The sequence below is a fragment of the Nestor notabilis genome, unplaced genomic scaffold, assembly GCF_000696875.1.
Source record: "Nestor notabilis isolate BGI_N333 unplaced genomic scaffold, ASM69687v1 scaffold26622, whole genome shotgun sequence".
NCBI classification, from domain to species: domain Eukaryota; kingdom Metazoa; phylum Chordata; class Aves; order Psittaciformes; family Psittacidae; genus Nestor; species Nestor notabilis.
In genome coordinates this window covers 55-23853 of record NW_009920175.1, presented here as the reverse complement: position 1 = coordinate 23853, position 23799 = coordinate 55, and the positions used below count along the sequence as shown (strand labels likewise).

Here is a 23799-nt window from a genome sequence, read left to right as displayed (position 1 = left end):
GTGTAGCACTAGAACATTTGAAATAGCATTACAGAAAGTTTTCAGCGTTAGCCTGTTCTGATGATTTAGGGTTTTTTTTAACTTCTGTTCAAATATTGCTTTTCTTTGAGAAAACTGTACAAAAAAAAGCTTTCTTATTCAAGGGGTCAACACTCAGTGTATTGTATAACTACACCAAAATATTAATAGCTGGGATACATTGTGTGGGAGCATAGTAATACTTTAGACATTCTATCCTGCAGAACTAGTGGTGCCAGCAAAGCTGTATTTAACAGAAACCGTTCAGAACATGAGAACAGCACTGGCTCAAGTGCTGCGTCTCCAGCCTGGTTACAGACATGTCAGAGTGACTGCTTATCACTGCATTTACACAAACCAGCCCAAAACTCAGAAGCCCTAGCAAGAACAGTCACACCAGTGAAAGGCTGTTCTGAGGGTTTTACAGGAAGCCTACACCACCTAGCGTCTCCACAAGGAGAGTGAGGTTCTTGCTCTGAACTGGGCCCCCTTCCATTCCGAGGAACAGCTTGTCAGGGACTGATCAATCCCATTTAGTTATGGATTCTATCTTGTTCTAAAGCAATCCTCCAGCACTTACAGGCATGGTACTTTCACAGTAGTTAGAAAAAACTCTTGCCCTCACTGAACTGAAACCGCTTTAAGAAAGGTACTTGAAGTTTTAGCATGCTCCAGTCTTCCTTCCTCGAGTTACTAGGTAAGTCATATAACCAGGGCTATGATTCTTTCAACTCAAGATCATGTCAATCACTATGATCATTTGGCCTCGAAATTTATAATCTTTTCCTTACCATGATTTCACTGACTTTCTCACCTTTATAAATGAACAGAGTCAGAGCTTAATTTAGCAATGTAAAAATTTATTATAAATAATTTTTTCAAAGCTTAATGCTTAATCTTACTCAAAATTCAAATTCCTTTACAATGCCAAGTTAGCCAAAAAACAGCAAGGAACCAGGTAAGACCTCATTGTTTCCTCCTTTAACAATTTGCTCAGTTTGGTCCCAAGACGGCAGTCTCCAGGTCAAACCCAGAATATTAATTGAACATCCCAGCTATTTCATCGACTTGAGATTAAGTTTACAAGCCCTCTGATTTACAGGAATCAACAATGAAAGGAAATAATACTGAGTTTAAAATGGTAACAAGCAGAAGATGTACATCCCACTTTGTATAAATCACACATTTACCAGTAGAGAAGACCATGATAGAAGTTCAAGCAGCTCAAGAATTAAAATTACATAGTTATTTCCCAAATCACATCCCTATATCAATATTAAAAACACAAGTTTAGATCTAAGCTTACATAGCTCTTAATTCAACCTTGATTCAATTAAGAGAGTTCCGTATTAACATCTTTCCATCAGTTGACAGTGAAAATGGCATCCAAGAGTGAGAAAAAAGCTACAAACAGTTTAAGATAAAGAAGCCCAGTAACTGCACACTCTGATTAATCAAATATTAGTCTTTTGCTTTATGAGCCAACAGTACTTGTTTTCTTGAAGAGGATGAAACATCTTCATACTTCCCCCAGCCTTTAGCAAGAGGTGTAATAGCAGTGGCTGCTACTGTGGATTTCAGGTTAGCCAACAAACCTTTCCTGGTCTTTTGTTGTTTTGGCTCCTCCTTAGAGAAATGCTTTTTCCGTTCATCAAGTTCTTTCTGCAGGGAAGACACTGTTTCTTCCAGTTCAAGAACACGTTTAGCCCAGTTCTGAAGACTACTCGTTTCTTGATCCTATGAGGATAAGGCTGTGTTAGGTATGTGAACACTTCACAGTCTTTTTCATGAGGTTAATTTTCTGTTTCAGATTATTTTATTATTCCAGTAAACACCCTTGTTATTACTCTTGTTATCACTATTCAAAATAGCTATTCAGTACCCATTTATTCCGCGTAACTTTTATGTAATTTGGAGAAAAACTACAGGGCCATTAGATATAGTTAGAGACCAAGTCTGGCTTAGAAGCTGATAATAAAATGCTTGGCCACACTATGCAAAGAATTGCTGATGTTCGAAGAACCAAATAAAGGAGACCTTCCTACCTTACGCTGCAATTATTGAAAGCAAAACTGGTCAAATCAAAACTCTTATCATAGTCATAAGTCTGCTAACCAGGACTGAATAAATGCTTTGAGCAGGCAGAACACAGTCTCAGATATGCTTTTTAATCCTTGTAGTTAACAAAAAGTCTTATGTCTTAGAGCCAATTAAGAAACATAGTTCAAGATGAATAATTTTCAGCCTCAGACTTAGACTAAAAAGCATGCAGAAGGTAATTTCATGTTCAAAAGGAAAACATCATTAAGCAGCCTTATACTTGCTTCATTTGCAGACTTACATAGGTGCAAAGTGTCAAGAGTTCAAAATTTTCACCCTTTTTATTTAGGAATCTAGTTGATATCTGAGGTCAGACACTGTCAGCTTTATGAAGTCCCTACTTTTGAAGGAAAAATTTCTTGTATTTCAGTATTAAGTAGTTTACCTGCCCATTATCTCTTATCCAGCTCAGCCACCTCTGCAGGAGTGTCAATATAGCTTTGAAGCCCTAGTCCTTAGGTCTTGTTGCACTAGCACCTGTGCACTGACACCTTACTTACCATCAGCAAAACACTTCACAGCTAGAGTTACAAGTATTTTCTTTGCTTGACAGCTATTTGTGGCATCTTTAGATTAGCAAGAGTTGTTGGCACAGAGTTACCCTATTGTCTGTGTCTGTTGTTTAAGCTGAAAAACAAGGCTTACAAGATACAAAGTCAAGGAGTGAAACACAAGGGCTCCGACCTCACCGTTCAGGAAGCTAGGAACAGGAAAAAAATGCTGATATCAAAAGAAATTACTAAAATGCATGGTGATTTTGCACAAAGATGCAGAAACACCCAGTACCACTATAGATACAAGTCGTATTAAAGTTGCTTTTAAATTAATGACAAACCTTGAGCATGATTGTGTGCTTCAGTTGACTGTTCTCTTCCACCATTTTTCTGTAGTCTGCATTAGCTTCTAGCAAGGTTTCATTTAATTTCTTTATTTTTAACTTCAGAGATTTTATAAGCTGAAAATACAAACACATGCTGCAGTTCAAGACTGTGTTTTACATTAATTTTATGACTAGAACTCATACAGACATTGTAAGCATTTCTGATTAACAAATTACTGAGCAGTGCAAACTGCAAGAGCAAAGCAATGAAGATAAAGTCTGCTTCCCTCAACCTCGTATGTCTGAACCTATCATTTCTGGTGACAAAATACAGCTGGAGCATTGAAGGGCTATTGTGCTAAAGCTACTGGGTTTACACAGACCTGTCAATTAAAGAACAGCAGCACAGACTAATCTACTTCTGGAACAGCCTGCTCCTTTTCAGAAAGGGTAGTTAAAAAGAACACTCTCATCTTATTAATGTTATTCATACAATGAACTGTAGCACAGTTAGAACACCTCACCTTTCTGATGGGATTAAGTCCTAAGAGGGAAAAGAAACTCTGAACCAGCAAAATTAATGTTATGTCATTAATTTACTTCTCCCAGGTTGGAAGGAAAATATCTATAGATTGCTAAAACGAACCCAAACCACACCCTTTACCCATGTTTAAAGGCTGAATGGGAAGAAAAAAAAAGTAGTGAATTACTGAGGCAAAGCAACAGAAGGGCACTGATGGAACCAACTGCTTTAAACTGCTCTCACTTCAGTTATTGCCAGGCAGCAAACCCATGATTCTAACACTTTCTAGCCACATATAGTCAATACAGTGTCCCCATATCAAGCATAAACACCAAACTTTCATCAAAATCCAGAACTGACAGAGGAAATGGAAAAGGATGTGAGCTCTCAAAAACATGAGCGGAAAATAAACACCGGGGCCATAACACGAGACATTAAACTCTGTGAGGAAAAAGGTATTTTTGGAGTACACTTTCTCAGTAGAAAGGGGTTAGAGCTCACTTTCCATTCACATGGTTTATTAAAACCAGCTGGAACTATTTCTCCAACCCCTGCCCCCATTTGTTACCAGTAAAAGGAACAAGAATTGTCTCTTCCCTCCTCTCCATCCTCTTTAAACATGGGAAACTAGCTGTAGCCTTACAAGTTCATTCAAGGTAAAGACCAAGAATTGATATCTAAAAATAATTTTTTCCCCATAACACACCTGAAGCTCATAATTTCCACCTCTATATGCTATTCAGACCACTGAGATCTTACGTAATTGAAGAATAGAGACATTACCCCTACTTCAGTTTAAGGGGATGGCAGAGTTCAGTATTTGCAGAAATTACTGGTTTAAGGCACTATTTTGATTCTAGATCTAAACTGTTACCACATTCTGTAATTGTTCCCCTGTGCATGAGCAGGCAGCATTTCAGGAAGGAAAGCACTGAGGCCATGGCAGCAATGTTTACAACAAATTCCAATACAAGGCTATGTACTTCCCTAGTTCCAACTCACATCATGTTTACCATGTAACTTGTGACAGTAGTAATGCCTTTACAGACTAAAGTCAGAACACAGCCAATCTGGAGAAAGTCACCCACAATGGGCAAGGGCTTTTTTGTAAACTTGATGCCCATTTACAGGAATCTTCATGGTTTTGTTTACAGTGCAGGTCTTTAAACACTGAACCAGGCCAGAGTTTAGGACTGTTATGCCCAAATTTGTTAAATACTAAGCAAGAGCTACCTCTTCTTTCTCTTGGCATTGTTTCTGCAGTCCTTCATTGGCTCTCTTCATCATCTTGTTCAGAAGTTCTATAGGAAAAAGAAAAGTTTGCTTGTTTATACACAGTATCAGAAGTAAATCAAACTTTAAATATCCAGATTAGATTCCTACCTATTTCCATGTTATTTTCAGTAGTTGGTATATCCGAATTGGGACTTCCCAGAGCCAACAGCCTCCCTGACTGTTCATCGAGTTGCTTTTCCAATTGGAGTATTTTATTCTCTCTATCCTAAAAAAAGAAGGGCAGATGGTAGAATTTGCCTAAATTTCTGCTTAACCTGATGCATCCAAGTATGTCCTTCATTTACACACACATGTATATGCAGTTACAAAATAGTTTTGCAGGTGGAAGCTGTGATGGTTATGCTTGAAAAATCACTAAGGAATAGCACTCAGATCACAAGACCTAGGAAAAAGTTACTTTAAACGGGAGTCAACTCCAAGTTGTATTAAAGATTTCCAAGTTGTATTTAAAGTAACCATATGGCAGAAAGGAAACTTCAGTGCATCTGTGTTAAACACTGTTGCCAGTTAGCTTGCTAAATAGGAAGAACATATTTCATAGAACCAACCTTCAATCTCAATCTCTTTTTCAGTATCTATCTGTCAGATTGCTAGAGTGGTATTTCAGAGTGGGAAACCAAACAAGAGTCACCATCAAGAAAAATTATTCATCTAATTCTGGTTCTCTGAAGCTGCCCACTCAGGTTTTATGTTGCACTCCACTTTATCAACTAAGACTTTCAGGGATTTCATCAGCTTCTTATTTGACTTGCTACCAAGACCATCTTGTTCTTTCAATCTTCCCTTATGCAGCCTTGTGGCCAGTGTACAAGGCAGCTGTAAGTACAGAGAACACTGTTAAAACTCTTTTCCTCCACTCCAACATGATGAATAGCTAGGGCTTAAGAGAACATAAAACCAGAGCCTAACTGGGGAAAAAAGACAAGTGTGAAGGAGCTGCAAAAAGAGAGGCAATTACACAACAGTGTTGCTTATCAGCACCTGAATGGAGAGCTGTAAAAGCAGAAGTGTTTATACATCACAATCTCCAACAGAAACCCACTTCCCTCATGTCTCAAAAGGAACCTGCCTACCACTGGAGTGAGAGGTAACTTATCAGTTCCTGAACAGGAAAGTGCAATGAGAAGGCACCTCTGGTGTACACCACAGTTATATTCTTCCACTACAGATGTTCTGAAAAGACTAAAACCCACAGGTCCCATCTGTTGCCTGGATACACTTAGCCATCTACACAGAGGCTAGAAGTAAAGACTGATGTTGCATATGGCTAACATGATTCAGTTGTAAAAGGAATATCAGCTTACTGATGCTGACTCTGACCAGTTCTAGGTATAAGTACCTTCAAGAGATTAAGTTCAATCCTGCATAAAATTCGATTTCTTACCATAGTTTCTTATCCCAGAATCTTCCATGTAGACTTTCAGAGCAGAAATGCACTATACCTACAAAATACCTACCCTGTATTAAATTCCCCACTGCCCTTTCAGGCTAGCTTTTTACTCCACACACTACAGTCCCAAGGATCTCCACAAAGCAAGATGCTGTATACACCATCCATATAGGTGTTCCAACCATTGCACTACAGAGATAATGATGACTTGGATTTAATTTTTCTGGGTTCTCAAAGATCAGAAAATTTAGGTACACACTGCAGGTAGTGTAAGATAGAAGATATCTCTATCCCTATGGTTAGCACTGGACACCAGAATAGCTAAGCTGTCCTGCTAGTTATTTTCACTGTTCAGTGTTATATTTGGGATTCCTGAATGATTCTGCTGAGGAAAAGCAAAATTTACAGTTAAGAGGCTAGCACACAATTTTTAGCACTATATATGAGTATATATAGAGTATGTCATACCTCAACTTTCTCTTGTTCAGCTAGAAATTCTTCTATGGGAACGTAATGGTCTTCAATTTGTTCCATTGCACACATATATGCATGTTTCTTGATGGCCTCTTTGTACATTTCAAATTTGCTCTCCAGTTTTTCTTCATAACTGTCTTTCATATCTTCCAAACGGTTGCTAAGGAGAACATGTTAGTTTTATTTGAGATATTAGCATTCTAACTGTTACAATTTGATTATGTGGGTTCAACTGGCAATATGAAAGTTATTCATCTAATCATAAATAGTGAAGTTAACAGACCGAGAAGTACTTTTCTCATTTTTATTCTCAGTAATCCTACAGACTTGCACCGAGGCATAACTTCTACATGACATATACAAAAAAACCCCACCAACACGTAGTGGTAGATACAACTACAGTCAATTAGACCCGATATTTGAAGCACATTTCCAGGGCAGTGTCTTTCACATTGTTGTTTTAGAGTTTGATTTTTTTTCTTTCATTAAAGATAAATGCCAAATTCACTTCACCTTCTTATTTCAAGACATTACACATTACTTCTGTCACAATTAAAAAAAATGCCCCAGCAGTGGCACAGGACATCACTTCAACAGAGAAAAGGCATCACTGCTGTTCCATATGTTCGGCCAAAAAAGCACCCAAACAATTTAAAAGTCAGTGCAGGTGTTAAAACACAGAGTGGTCAGCTGGCAACTTAACTTCAGGATGGTCTCTGTTAGCAATTCAAAGAGCAGGAAACTGATTTCAAGAAGAGAAGAGTTAAGAGGAAGTAAACTCAGCTTAAGCAATCTGGACACACTTGAAAAAAAAATACCCAAATTAGTAATATCAGTGCAGGCAGCCACAGTAATTTACAAGACTGTAAAATAAGAATGGTTCATAAATCATCCGGGAGCAAGAATCCAAGAGAGCTTAAAAAGATACATGGAGCTTAAAGAGATACAATTTAAACTACCTTAAGCACATTCATGCATATTAATATGACCAAGTGTAAGTTTTGGAACAATCACAAGCCTCAGTGGGGTACCTGTAACAATTTTCCACATCTGCTAAATACTAATAACAAGTCAGAAAATCTCCAGTAATTACAAATTAAACAGAGAAAAATTCAACAGAAAACAGTATTAATTTTCCATTGTACAAGGGAAGAGGCTGATCTGTACAAGTTTGCTTTCATGTTTCTTCATGTTCCCTTTTCATCAGAAGCTTTGAAACTGTCCAGAACTAACTTCCCTAAGTAACATGAGTATACGTCTTGCATATACATATATGTATGTACATACATATGTGTTCATAAATGCATGCATTTATATATGTATAATCCTTTCAGTCTTGAAAAGAACTGCAACATGACTTGCCTCCAAGCTTCCTCTGTTTCCAACAGCTGTCGGAACATTGCTTCTGCCATCTCTCTACGTATCTTCACCTCCAGTAGGAGTCTGCTTTGCCTTTCTGCCACTAACTTCTCCTTTAGGTCCTCTGTAGTTTTCAAGAGATCCTAAATTCAACATGTTTCCATTCAGAAAGCAAACTAGAAACACATATTTTCACATATCTGCAACACATCACACGAAACCTGGTATGCATGTCAAATTGAACATTCATACACACAGCTATCACTGAGGGTATTTCTACCAGCCTGTATTTTCAGAAGAGGATAAAAATTTCATAATAGCATCATAAAATATTTTGGGTTGAAAGGGACCTTCAAAGGGCACCTTGTCCAACCCCCTGACTTCCTACTGCAAAAAAAAAAAAAAAAAAAAAAAAAAAAAAACACCCACAACAACACAAAAAGCTCTTGATCCATGATACTTTCTCTAGATTCGGCCCCCTCCCCCCCCCCCTGCCCTCCCCCAAAAAAAAAAAAAAAAAAAAAAAAAAAAAAAAAACCACCACCAAACCCACAACAAAAACAAACAAACAAACAAAAAAAACCCCAAACCCAAAAAACTTTCTCTTGATGCTTTCTGCTATCAGAAAGTTGACTACTGTTTTGGCATTTGAATATTAATTTGCACAATCATTTAGTATAAAATCTAATTGATTTTTACAATTCATTGCTATTAGATTGCATAGCTTTATTGTTAAAATGCTGCATCTTAGTTTGTTCCTGCTGTTTCCAAAAGAGCACAAACAGCTAAAAGTTGTTTTAAATACACATGCTGCTTCCTTACTCTGCTTGTTAAGCAATCAGTTGAATTCCAAATCTAGCACTTGACTTAACTAGAAAGCAACAGGCAGCCTTCCACAACTACGCTTGGTCCCCTCAGAACTAGACCACTTTAAGGCTAGGTCTGCCTGAGCAGAAGCACATCTCTTATGGTAAAAGCTTCTAACATTATAGCTAATAGCAATGGCTTCCTTGGGTACAATTTTTAGTAGATGTGCACCCTACCTCATGACTCAGAATGGTGATGTCCACTTCCTCTTCTGTGTAGGTTTCAGTACTGTCAGGAAAGTCATCTGCAGATGTACCAGCATCAAACTGCATGATAGGTTTGCCATAACCTCCAACGAGCTTGGGTGAAAAACCACCAAAACTTTTGGGTAGGATTGTCTGGATTACCTGAAAAAGCCAGAGTTGAATGCACTGTGATCTATCAATGCTGTCAATATTGCAGATATCAGAATACTAGGAAGAAGTGGCATGAAGGTATTGTTGTATTTAAATTATGTTTAATGGTTGCAAGAACATTAACATAATTCTACATATCCCTTATAGACAAACATCTATATCAATATGAATACGAGACTTCAGTACTCTAACAAAGCAGAAGTATGCTTTTCTAGAAAGGTGTTTTCTCCTCCTAAAATACCAGGTCTTAGTGTAGTCTCCTGGGAAGGTAATGAAAAGCAGCAAATCCCTAAAACATTTGTTCCTTCCTGAAATACAGCAACCAGGATTCAGCAATTCATGCTAGTTAAAGATCTTTTGTCATAGGACAACGTATCAGAGAAGTTTGTCTCTTCAGTGCACACTTACCTTATCACAAAAGCTGCAGCTGAAGAGAATTAGAGAATTTTTTCTCTCCAAAATCAAATTAAACATGCCATTACAGTCTTGGAATGTGTCAGAACTAATCCATGGTTCCAGACTAGAAAAAGACTTTATTTCTGCCGCAAAATGCAACATAGCCCACCTTCCCACTGCCTGCAAGCAGCAGCTTCTACTCCTTTTACTGCCACCACAAGCTGTCCAATAAGTTTTGAGCAATTGTCATCTTGTACAACAGGTGCTTAAATGAACACAGGTTAAACAATCCATCAAAAGCTTGAATCAAAATCTTGCATTTGCTCATATATAATATAACCAGACATACCTGAAAGCACCCCAACTACTTTTTCACAGAATGCCAGAGGTGAGAACTGAACAAGCCAGAGAGCGGCAGCTATCTTTACTTACTACCACCAGAAGGTGGTAAGGATTGGCAAGACTAGCAGAAGCCTTTTAGAGGGAAGCCATAGGCAGAAGAATTAGTATGATGCATCAAAAGTCCAAATCACACTTGAGTCCATACAACCTGATAATTTCACAAACCAAGGGTAACAAAGAATGCAGATAAGGAGAGGGAATAGATGCACTCTTACCTGTTTGGCTATAGCTGCAAATTTCATTACATGTAGTGTTTCATCATATGTGGAAGCATGCTGATTAATGTTTACAATCATGCAAGCTTTGCCTTTTCCACAGAAAAATGGCTGAAACAGACGAGTCAATTTGCTCTCTCTGAATGGAATATAGCTTGGCTTCATCCTCATGGAGAGAAGAGTAATAAAAGTGTGAAACAAAACAAAAACTGCAAAGTTGCATGAAACTGTAACTAAGCTTAATTCTTGTTGCCAGGAAACAAATCCAGTAAGATGCTCGTATTTAAGCCCTAGCTATTTTATACCAAAGAGCAAGGTCTTTCCTAGATCTCATAAGGTCTCCAACAAATTCAACTATTTAAAACTGTTAAACTGTTACAAAGCAGATACTGGAACAAGCCAAAAGCTAAGTACAAGATATGCCAGTTGAAAAATCTACCTGTGTAATTTGGAAGTGGAGGAGAACAAAACAGGAGCTCCATTTTGCTCATACACACACACTAAAAAATCTTGGTAGTTTGCTGCTAATTGCTCTTTTTTGTTCTATGCAGTTTTAGAGGAAAAAATGTTCATTTCACATATTCCAGTGACATTTGTAATAACTTGTATAGGATTTTGTAGATTTCCATTTTCCTCTGACCATGTGGAACCCGCTGCAGAAACTTGAAGGGACACTTAGGGTTTCAACCTAAAACTTGGCACATTATTTATAACTTGGCACTTACTTTGGATTTTGATTTTGCTTCAATGCTGCAATGCATTTTCCAAGGATATGAAGAGAATTATTAATATTTCCTGCTTCTTTAAGTCTATCTCCAAAGGCTTGTGTTTTATTACACCTCTCTGACCCAGCCAAGTCACAGAAAGACAACCTGCATGAAAGAATTATCCAGAACATGCATATAAACTTGATTCTAAACAGTATGAGAACAGAACTGCATATCTTTTTTATTTCTTTATGTGTCTAAAGTGTAAATGAGTGACTCATTTCAGCCTACCTAGATCACAGAATAAGTTGTACTCTAATGTTGACATTTTGTTCATAAGGCACTACACAAGGTATTTAGGGTAACAGCACTAACTTATCTTCCCATTCTATGGGAAGATACTTGAACAAGATTGCTTCTCCCAAGACAATCTGTTCAGCACATTCAAAGTAGTCTGCTGGTGGCATTCATCTAAAGCTTCGTAGGGATTCTTACATAAAGAATTCAGTTTAGTAACCTAAGTTCTGTTGTAATCCTAAAATACTTCCAGATGAATTTCTGAGACAGTTTTGCACAGTGGAGCTATACTACAGAAGCATTTTAACAGTCACTTTCACCAGTTCCAGCATTGAGAGGACTGCAGGGTAGTACACTTCAATAGGCTGCGGTCTGCCTCTTTTGGATACAGAACAATTTGTTCACTGTTCCAAGTAAGAAAACAGAAGTTCTTCCGAGATCACCACAGAGCTCTTTGTTTCACTATAGCAATTACATGCTACTGAACTCAGGCCACTGAACTGTCCCTCATGGTACAGTAGGTTACAATCAGAGGCAACTATCCTGGATAATCAAGGAACTTCATCATTTTCACTTCATATTAAGAAAGCCTTTGAAATACTCTGGAAGTTAGATAATTCATGTAATCAAACTATTACTCACGTATACAAACATTTATTTACACAAAATAACACCTTTGTAAGATCATAGTCTTTCACACAGCTGGAATAAGTACATATTAATACTACACACATTATTAAGGCACATATTTCAACTATGTAAAAGGCTATGAATATACAGTGTAGTATTACATAGTACTACTCTGTCCACACCTCCCCATTACGTACCTATATTTCCCACAATTTTTGTACTACTGACAGAGTTTTAACAGGCTCCTTCAGTCAAACCTTAACAGAACAAGAGACAGGGAAACACTTCCACACTGGTCCCTACTGGATTTCCAGTCAGTTTTATGCAGCCAGTGGAATTCTGATTTTCTTCTCAGCTCTTGGAGTGGTTGTTTATTAAAAGAAAGTTCACCAGTTTAGCACACTTACACGTTACCAACTTATCTGAAGTATTTGCATTCTGGTAATCAGCTGAAGCATTCACTTACTCTGAAACTCCAAGAACACGTGGCTGATGCTCATCAGTTAGCTTTAGTAGCCTGATTGAAAATATACTGTGACTGGAATGGAAAGAAGTTCTTTTTAATAAGCACAATTATGAAAATTAAGCAGTCACTGAAGCAAAGTAAAATTTGTATGCTACAGAAAGTACGGTGCTGAAGAAAGAACAAGAATTAATTCATTAATTTGCATGAATTACCTTCACAATGCATTCATTTGGGAGCAAAAAGGATCAATACATCAATACAATATTTTACTTTCCATTTCTTTTAATACAGGAAGGGAAAAATGTCACATGAAACCTACAAACTGTCTTGGAGAAGAAAAAAAAAAGCCAGTTCACTTAAGTCAGCTGATCAGAGGATGAGTGCTCAGGTAGCCACTTCATATACAAACGTCAGGCAGTATCTGAACGCAGTAGATCTGAAGAACTGATTAGGAAAAGGTAGTGGGGAAAGGAAGAGTTAAGGGTGGGCAGTACTGTCATTTTGCCTACAATTATTTGTTCAGTTTTGAAATTATTTTGTTTTCTAGAAAGGCTGAATTTGTAACATTTGAAAATCCAGTTATTCTGTTCTAGACATCAAGCTACAAAGAAGAACCAGAAGTGCCCTGGCCTCAGCTTACCCAGTAAATCAGGAAGATGACAAATGTCTCCAATATATATTTAAAGCAGTTCTTTACTCCTCAGCACCAACCCACAACTTAAGAATTGAGTTTCTTAAAACAACCCACCCCAATTGAGAAACAAACTAAGTGGAAGTCAACATATTCTCTGGAGCAAACAAGAGGACATTCTGGGCACAAAACTCTGACAAAAAGGAAAAAAAAAAAAAGCACATAGTTCTTTTCTACACTAGTGTAAACTCGAGTGAAATTCAGGTAGAATCATGGATTGAAATTCAATGGCAGTTGTCTTTAACTAATACAGAACACCACATCTCTTGCTTTTTATAGAAAAAGCAGGCTTAATAATGCTATGATTATATTAGCTAAATATACAACATGGCCCTTCCACACTTAAAGGACAAATAAATAAGAGGACATTAAAATCAAGTAAGAAGGTATTTTCAACAGAAATTATACCACCTTCTCTATTTCCTCCCTCTCCACCAAGCCAGATTCTCCCAATCTCTCTCCAGAATTGGGTAAGAGCTAGGAGCTTATTTCTTAAGATACCAAGTAAGCTCAGCTAGAACACAGCAATCTAAAAGCATCCAGGTAATCTAGCAGCACCACAAGGTACTACACAACTCCTTCCTACATTCCCTACTGACAGGCTCCAGGTTTCCAGGAATTATACTGCCAGTGATGAAGAACTACCCATCTTTTCCTGCAATATCCTTGCATAGCCTTTCCCACTCAGTACCATTAGCATTTGCCAAGATGTATAGCCCTACTGGCACTCAGAAATGAATGCGATTTGATCTTTTTGGCTACCCAAAGCCATGAATAGCAACTCGAGTCCAGCTACTATTAAAGTTTCTTTCAGAAAGAATTTCATAATAAACCCAGAATCATCAAGGTAAGTCTTAAGCTAATATTGAAGAGTGATTAATTTCAAACATATTCTAGAGTCTTCCCCTTCCTTCCCCCCCTCCTTTCGTCCTTTTAAAGGAACAGAGTATGCTTATAATTAGAGGAACTAACCTCCTACTTGATTGCTCATTCATTCTAGTACAAGCAAAGCTTCGGTTCTTGTTTCCTATTTTTAGTATTTTGCAGGCTTCTTCAGTGCTCTGAATGTTAATCCACTTTAAGTCTGTGAAAAGAGGCCGTTTACATATGTTTCTGATGATCAAAGATACTCTGTGAAACTGCTAAGGTTATATTACCTTATTACCTTTAATATAAGAATTTCCTCCTTGATCCTCACAAATTCTTAAGACTCTGCGCTTCTGAGATTTTGATGTAGATAATACATTCAATAGGTCATACACATATTCATTATAAATTTCACAGAAGGAAATCCACACAGATGCTTGTGTCTTCTGGTGTATATTAGTCCTGTATATGTCAAGTGGAACAAAGTTCTTCTCTGCTAACCCAAAACAAAAGTTCAATGATCGAACAACACATTGATAAATTTTACAGTATATAGAACCTTCTAAAAGGAGGAGGCTTGTATACGTATTGTACAATTAGATATACAGTACTGCATAATTTTGCATTTACCTGAGAACATTCAAGTTTCTCAGTAGTCACCTGTAATGAGAATATGCCCGAGTTCTAGGCTATTGCCCTCCCCACCATAAGCTTCCAGAAGTAAATATATTGGCTTTGAAGAACTAAGCTTCCCTCTTCACCCAAAAGGAGAAAAGCTATCAGAATATTTTCACATATTTACTCTTCCTCCAGAATTGAGCCAATAAAATTTTGTTGAGCTATGACACTACAAAGTAAACATACATACAGAGATATTTTTAATCCACCAACAATTACCCACTTATATTCCTAAATTTCTGTATTTCCTTCCTCACAAAATTTTCCACTGTATTTTACCTTGTGAATCAGAAGGAAGACTTTTTGAGATACAATTGGAAGAATCCGACTCCACATCACACGTATTTGTTATAGTATTTGAGCTGTCTTCTGTCTCCTTGGGAAAATAAGACCATTGCATCCATATGAACAGACCGAGAACAGCAGAAGGTAAAAATAACAGCAATTCCAGTATTTAAGATTTAAATATTGAAACAGTGTTAAGCCACCCTTACTCAGACTGCAGATGAAGCATTTTTAATAATATTGAACTAAACCAATAAATGATCTTTCCCTCACAAGAACAATCATTCCCTGATACTCCTAGCAACCTGTTTTGGAGGCCAATTGCTGCTAACATAGGAGGCTTACTTTATAGTTCTGGGAGAAACAAAATCCTCTGTCAGACTGAGACAGTCCAGAATGCCTTTATGAACTACTGGGCAAATCTGAACAGTACTTCAGTCAACCAAAAGAACTGGAGAAGTAAATTTCTTTCAGGGGCAGATGGCAGAGTGGTGAGCAACAGAGAGAATAAAGCAGCAGAGATTTCTAATTTGCTTGCTTGTTACAAATCACTTTTGCAACTCACAGGCTTGTGCCAGGTCTGTGAGAGTATTAGTCAAGCTTACTTTAAAACCTCAGAAAAAGTGAAATAACTTCATAAAAACCTTAAAGATCTGATAAACCAACAGCCTAAGTTGGTTTAATTCATACTGAACTAAAAGGCCATTAAAAACACTATATGGAAAACAGCACAGTCTCTAAGTACACACATTTGCTGAATTTCTTTACATCAACAAAATTATTTAAAAACCTGACAAGACTTGTCAAAAAACAGGCTTCAAATTGCCCACAGGAAAACTGGTGTAACAAAGCAACTCCCACTATTTAGATATTCCAACATATCCACATACTACCTCCCTCCCCATTTTTATACACTGTTACAAATTTTCATTAGGACATTCACGCCAATTTCCCAAAACCCAATCCTGATAGAGCATCATCCTTCCTACAGTAGAAGAGGGGAACAGTTTCAAAGTAATAAATCTTTATGTTGTAGCTATTTGAATGCAGTGCTGAGTTCATTATGGACTGACTACTGCTGTCCATGTTACTCACTTGGTATATCCAAAATGGAATCTTTACAAACAGAAGCCATACTTTCAGATCTTTCATTTTAAAGATAAATAGCACATGATTTCATTGTCATTTATTTTATAAGTGACCATGTTTCTTGAGTAGTTACAAGTATAACCACAAACATGGATTCTATTCATTCTGTTTGTGAAATACAAAGCAGAAGTCTAAAGCAGGGTATGGGACTGACACACATGGCACACATATGCATGTCAAAAATGGAATGTAAAACACACAGTACCACAGTACTTCTGTATGTGGTAAATATTTGTAAAGATATTTTGACAGAACTGCATTAACTATGTTGCTATACTGTTCTTCAATCATAAGACCAAATACAGAAAAGAGCACAAAGATGACTGCCTGAAAACAAGTGGGAACAGGAACTGACATTGTTTGCCAGCAACAGAAGCTGACATTTAATATCAAATACAAGGACAGGCGGGAATAGGAATGCAAGTAAAGCAACATTTAATCCAGTAAAAAACAGTATTTAATCCCATGAATAGAACAAGTGAAGGGAAGGAAAGAGAGGGTGCGAACCATGACAAGCACGAGTTTTTGCATCAGTACTTTATAGAAAGCAAACAGTAGGACATTAAATATGAGGGTATTGCAGTAATTCAGAGCAGTTTAAACTGAGAGAATGAAAGGAACAGCAAGCTTTCTCTGCATGAGATGTAAACTGAGCCTGGGAAAAGGGCCTACAGAAATCCATGTAAACCAAAACCAAGCCTACCAAACCATATCTACTCTCAGATTACAAGCTTCAGTGAGCATCTGAACAGTGATGCTATTCATTCGCAAGCTATCAAGCAGCATGGGGGTAGTTGAGCTATCGCTGTGGGAGCATTGTAATACATAAGCAAGGTCTTGTCATGTATTATTTTCTAGATGCATTTTCACCTTTCCTTCGTGATGGTGGTCTTGCTTGCTTTTCACTGTAGTACATCAGCATCCAGATCACCTACTGCAACATTCAGTAACTAAACTATTAATAAGTCAGACTGCAATTTAACAGAAAAGAATATTTGTTAAGTATTGAGTTATCATTAAATAAGGTATTCAAACCCCTGTTCTAGACCTCGAAGTCCTGCTTTTTCCTTCTTGCAAGCTTGTTCTATAAAGTTACGTTTAAAATATTTACCTACTATCCTCCTGACCATCTCAATTTTTCTTTAAGACCCCCACTCCCTGTGCATGCACATAGACACACACAGTGCAAGTGAGCTCTTCAGAAACTCTCGAATATGTAATCTTTAGCATCTTTGAGATTTTTCAACTAAGATCTTTCCTCAAAAGTAAACCAGACTCAGACTAAACAAAGTTTGGTTTGCGGAGTTTATATTAAGCAATAGAATTTAGAGTCAAATTTTACGTACTAATTTGATTCATAGACAGATATTCTTTCAAAGCTAACTGGAATACTTTAACAGCGTTGGTATTAAAGACCACAGAAAAAAGAAAACCTAGTTAATCATTACTTCTGTACTGCCCAGAATTCATTCAGAGTTGCTTTAAATGATAATCGGCTGAGCCTACTGCATTTTGGGATTAGATGCACAGAACCACACTTCAGGTTAAAATGTTCTGAAAAACAGACAACTTTTGACAACTTGCAACTGGGCTTAGAAATATAGAACAGTCACACACACAAGGGTGCCCATTTTCTAGTTAGACCTATTTCTTACACTGGAAACAGAAATAACTAGATAATGAGAACAGGAGACTGGAACAGTAGACTCCTCTATTCTACCCGCAATCTTCAGAGTAAAAGATGCATACAGTCCTCTAAAGCAGGCTGTATTCCTTTTAAGAAATCCATTTTGTGCCATCTCACTTCACTTTCTGTATCAGAAAAGTTCCTTTATGAAGTTACAGAAATCACACATTTACAAACTTCTTAATCTGCCTTAAGGCTGTCTTCCACCAAAATGGAGTCTTCTGCCTTCTCCACCTACCCTTGCTAAGATGTTGCCATCATCTCTCCTAAGCTAGTACTGGAATTTGAACCACTGTTCTGAGATCCAGCCTGGGAACCTGACCCAAAAGAAGACTTGTTTAAGAAGCAGGTTTTAGACAGGTCAGGTCTCAGAGACTTTTTAAGTGCTAGTGTCACCACAGTGTCAGAACTGCTCCTCTACAGAAACCCAGGCTTTGGCTTTGCAAAGGTGTTTGGTTTGAACTGTGTGCTGCCTGATGCAGAAAGTTCTTCCAGTTTACCCTGAGCTTGAAAACCAGCAAGTTGCCTTATTCCAAGGTTCAAGTATCCATACAGTAGAGTTAGATAAATCTAAAGAAACAGTAGGGAAACAGAGATTCTAAAGATAGTCTGTTAGACAGGAAGCTTTTAAGAAGCTTTATTAACAAGGAAGTATTTGATCACCGACCTCTTTCAGTGATGCAAGAACAGTCATTTTCATGGCTTCTTCTTGCTTAACTTGTGAATCTTCTAGTTTCTTAACATCATTACTCAAATATGGCTTGAAGTTCATCTTCAGATAATGTCTTCCCCTAATGTGGTTAAAAACCACGTCAAGCGAGCGAGGTAAAATACCAAAATCCTTTGAAGTCCCTTAAAAATAACGCAAGATGAAATGTAGATGTTCATAGAAACTTATCATTGGATTTTCACTTGGTTGTCACACATGCTTTTTGGCAAATACTTTATACCTTGGATAGTGAATGTCTTGCCTGCATTTGTAACCCCGTAAGTAAACACCAGTCCATTCACTCCATTAACATACGCTCTTACTATCTCTTTCATTGAGCCTTCAAAAAATTCACTCTGAGTGGTTTCTGGTCCAAAGACCTTGGAGAAGGGGGGGGGAAGAAAAAAAAAAGAAAAAAGTTATAAATGGCACAAAGTAGTTTAACATGTCAAAATATTTAGTATATCAAAATATTATTTAATGTATCAATATTATTTAATATATCAAAATATTAAGCACTGATTAATTGTGACCAGTTTTTCAGAGCAAGCTGAGGGGAAATACCAGCTTAGTTTTCTGTCTTGCCTGAACCCTGTCTGATTCAACATTTTCTGTTGGGTTCTCATAGTGTGCCTGTTTAACTCTGAGAGGCACTCAGGCTTGCCCTTAGTTTTGAATATTTTCCTACTCCTAAATAAACTGCTCAGTGCTACTGAGCTACTGTTCAGTGGTACTTTCAAGAGCTTGGCTGGTGATGCACAGCTCCCTCCTCAACTCTGCACCAGTTACCTACCAGTGATAAGACAATCAGCATTACGGTGGTCGGAATGACTCAATGCCTGGAGCTGTATTTTGATACTCCGAGAACAGAGTTTCTCGAAGGGAGGTAACACAGTTACTAAAAGTTTTTACTTTCAGTATAGGAGGTTTCAGCAGTTCGGCTGCTATTCTTTCAAAAATAAGTTCCTAAAAGCAAGTCCCTTTAAACATGTGATTCCCTTTAACACTTCCCAGGTAAGGGAACAGCAGAACCACCCTGAGTTTGTGCCTACAGAAAGCTTCCGTAGCATCTAATCAAAGAGAACAACAAAGCTGCCAAAGAACCTTCCTTGTCTCATCTAATAGGCACCTCCATTGTAATGTAGCTTTCTTGACAGCTTAACAGTAAATAATAAGCAGTCTGGGTGGGTTTTAAGGAAAATACCACCACATGTAATTCCAAGAAGAAAAATCACATTCCATGGTACAGTAGAAAAATCAATTTTTATCATTACATTGTGAAAAAATAAGCTATAACTGAAAATTAGAATAAAGTTTGTCTACCTGAGAAAAGGTGAACTTATGCACAGAGTGACCAATTCCTTTTTCACTGTTTTTCATTGCAGAAGACTCTTTGGGTGCACTAAGAATTACTGTCTGGTGATCTTCGATAGTTACACAACTCTTAAAAGACAAGACAAGGTAAACCAAAACACCACACAAAATTATTCAGGAAGAAAAATCTGAAAAAAAACAACAAAACCCAACCAAACAAAAAGCAACCCATAGGAAAGCAAACAAACAAAACTAAAAAGCCTAGAGCTACAAAGAGTTGCAAAATTTACACATAACCTCTCTGGAAGCATGTAACAACTACAGAGATACCCACTTCAAATGAAAGACAATGTCTCCAAAGTTAAGGCAATTGTCTGGAGCTTTCCGTAAAGTATAAATTTTTTCCTCAGATTCCACCCATGAACATTATTTATTTTTTTTAAATACTACTTTCTAAACCCTATTTTGTGATTGGGGCTTGCCTAATCCTAACTGTGAAAACAAAGCTATATAGAAATCTACTGGGTTCCAACTTGAATCACTTTCAGTGTGAAGCAAGCTATGACCAGCATAAATAAAGTAAGTTTGAAGCATTGCCCTTTGATTGATAGATGGAGTTATCAGTAATGAAGGAAACAATTAGTTTCAAGTACAGGTGAGGTACAATTACCAAGGACTCACTCAGTTGATAAATGTAGAATGCTGTATCACAGGAAAAATTATTTTACACCAGACAGGATACTAAAAACACAAACTGAACTGCCGGTATAGCTGAACAATGTCTTGAAGCACCAGCTGCAAGGATTGATTGTAACCAAATCTGACATTTGTGTTCAGAGGCTGGCCAGAGCTGGTAAAACTGATAATCCATGTGTGGCATGTACATGGGAGGTACTGCTCTTGGAGTCTCAATTAACAAGTCTGCTTATCAACTGGTATAGAAGCTCTAAGAAGCTGAGTACTGGATTTAGACCAATCAATTGCTCACCATGCAAGGGTCTAAACCTGTGTATTCTCTAACATTCGCCCCACATTGCCAGAGACAGGAATGCAGGTCAGATGTACTAAATCCAACATGTACAACATGTGCCACCAGCCTCGTAGAAGCTCACGATTAGACAAGGTCTGCAGAGCTGGAATCCAGCTGGTAACGCATTACTCTTGTTGTATCCCCCAGCTAACCCCACAGATAAGGTGGCAGGAGTTGGACTATTTCTGGCACTGTATACATCGTCTGTATTCAAAGAACACAACTTCCTGCTCTCCAGCAGTTGACTCACAAGAGTCACTGCCAGTTTTATCAAGAGTACAGAATTTCATCCAGAGCTCTTAAGCTTTACTTGCATAAATCATTACCTCTATAAGCAACAACTGGTCAGTTAACCTGTGGGTTGTCTCTGTTTAAAGCTCCAGCCTACATCTATAAGAAACAGAGCTTGGGTTCTACTTTTTTCTTATTTATTTGGAACAAAGATGCTTTCCTGAAAATTATGAATGGCAGTCAAAAAAAGACCTAAACATTAAGTTGATCGCTCACTTTTTATAGAGATGGGAAGGGGGTTTTGGTGTTGGTTTTTTGGTTTTTTTTTAGTTGTTATCAAGCATCTTCCTCACAGATTCAGGTGATATGAGAATAGAAAACGTTAAAGATCTTGCAAGCATTCATAGCTTTTGCAGGCTAAGGAAAAAGCCTTCATACCATGCCAAGCAGGTTATGTAACTAATACGTTAGAAGCTCAACTATACCAGCATGGGCTACATGATGAGCTTAAAATCCAGTAAAAACTTCAACACTTACTTTTTTCTTCCTTCCCTGCTTTTAAGAACAAGTAGTTTCACTAATGGTCAGGTAGTCAGAAATTTCCTACTCCAAAAAGGAATGGTAACAACTCAATTTGATTTTGTAAATCAATTTACTCTTACAGCCAGCTCAGATTGCTGAATGACACCAAACTGGAAGCACTGTGGCAGTGCATAGGAAGGAGGAGTAATTCTGTGTGTTTGCATGTGTACATGTCTGTGTGTAAAACACTGAAGCATCTGAATATGCCAATATAAACTGTAGAGGTTATATAAAAACAAAAACTCCACAGGATGAGCAGCAAGTCACCAGGATGAGGTAGCAGACTGTTCAAGCATTCCAAGGAAACGCAAGGGTCAGATGCCTGAACTACTCCTGGAACTGCATAATCTCTTCCACGAAACTCATTTCTTGAACACTGCACAGAGGCAGGAGTGATACCAACTTTTAAGTAAAGTACCCAGTGAAACTTTGCAGAGCTACATTACATTTACCCAGGTGTTCACTAATTCTACGAAAGAAAGTCCCAGCTTATAACGCTAGGTGGGGTATACTTTGGGGGAGAAGGAAAACTTAATACTACAACTAACCTGAGATTCGTGGTTTTCAAGCTTTGCTACAGAAAAGGGCCTCACTCTCAAGAAGACTTTCAAAGGCTGATATGCCTATTCATTAAAAAAAAAACCAAACACAAAGCAACAAACAAACCACAGTTATAATGACCACTTTTTAAATAGAACACCCCCCAAATCTTATCTCTAATGCACTATTTCCTGTTTTATCTTACTGCCTCACCTTCTCCTTCCTTGTGAAGTTCAGACCCTAAGCTTCCATTTGCTTCTTAAACTCCTGATGTCCTTAAGTAATCTCTCCTGCCCCCTTTAGTGCTCTTCTCAGACAAAGCCAGTATCTTTATTTTAAAAGAGCACACTAAGAGAGACATAAATTGCACTGCTTCCACCTTCTGGTGTCACTCTGTATTGAACTCAAGCTGTATCTTCTAAAAGCTGCTCTGAAGAATTGCACTTCCATTTTGTATGGTGCATGTGCATTTAATAGATTGATATACTCTTAGCCTTCAGAGACAGATTAATTACTGCTTTCCAGGCACTAGCGCCTTATCTTCCTCACAGTAACAACTATGAAACAGTTCTCAGTTGCTAAGGTGGGCTTTTCCATCCCATATCATTATGGTGTCCCCATCCAGGTCAAGCAATAATAGCAGGGAGATTTTTAGAGGGATCCCAGCGTTCCTTCTTCTCTTGCAGTGCTTTCATATCCCTACTTTGACAACTTGTTCATTCAGCAGATGGACTGACCAGAGTTCCCCACATCCCTCCCACAAGCAGCACTGTGCTAATCATACAAAATTAAGTCACCTGAGGGAAGTAAGTCAATCAGGAAACCTACAAGTCTAGAAAGGCAGATATGGCAATACAATCTTCAGAAGCATACTGCAGCACAGCATTACAGGTCTTTATTTCTAAGCACCTAACAAGCTTTCAAGAAGGATCTATATGCTTATTTAGCTTACTGAAAGGAACAGTACAGTTATGTTACATTCAAAGTGCAGTTACTGAATTCCTTTACTTCCTTCTCAAAAGCTTAGCATGACACATCACATAGCATTGACCATCTGCATTTGATACTGGCTGTGATCTATCTGTAGCAATGAGAAGCAAGCAGAAGAACCAAATACATCCTGGGGACGGGGGAATACAGCAGTTGACACCAAAGAAGTATTTGCCTTAATTAAAGCTTAAAAAAAACCCTAATCTGAAGACCTAGTACAAAACCAACCCACACCTGCTGTTCCTCCGTATTAGGCAATACAGTTGATTCCATAGGTGAAGGATTACCCGATACACTGAAAAAAGAAACCGATTCCAGCATATCAGGTGCCTCTGCAGAAACATTGCTTTTCCCTTCATCGTCCATTGTTCTGTGCGGAGGAACTTGAAAAAAAAAAGACAGACCAAAAGAAACGTCATTTTCTTACAGAACAGGCAAAACTACTCAGGGAGCAAAGCAGAGATCAGGGTGGCTTGTACATGAACAAGCGCTTCTGAAGAAATAAGTTTGGGAGTATGGTGGAACCTTAAAAATCGACTGACAGTTGACAACGAAACACACAAGCAAAAGCATACTGAGAGCCTCAGGTGGGCATCACCCTCTTTCACCTGGGGGTGTGACCTGCAACCCTCACCCCTGAAAGGCTCAACACCCCCAGACGTCAGAGGCTCAGCCCCGGGGTCACCGTGCCCTGCCTCAATGACCGGCTCAGCGCGGGAAAGGGACAACC

General features: G+C 38.0%; 1 protein-coding gene across 1 annotated transcript; it reads right to left on the bottom strand.

Moving 5' to 3' along the window:
• Positions 1-1479: 1479 nt before the first annotated feature.
• LOC104402639 (kinesin-like protein KIF20A) lies at positions 1480-23452 on the bottom strand (the record flags this gene model as incomplete). The annotated part of the gene is made up of 18 exons (XM_010010562.1): positions 1480-1755; positions 2954-3073; positions 4695-4762; positions 4845-4962; positions 6616-6781; positions 7984-8123; positions 9024-9194; positions 10217-10382; positions 10942-11088; positions 12317-12388; positions 13980-14091; positions 14173-14370; positions 14832-14928; positions 18341-18525; positions 18624-18762; positions 19706-19825; positions 22088-22162; positions 23304-23452. Coding segments are annotated over 18 exons (2519 nt in total), but the record flags the coding sequence as incomplete, so codon positions are not given.
• Positions 23453-23799: the final 347 nt, after the last annotated feature.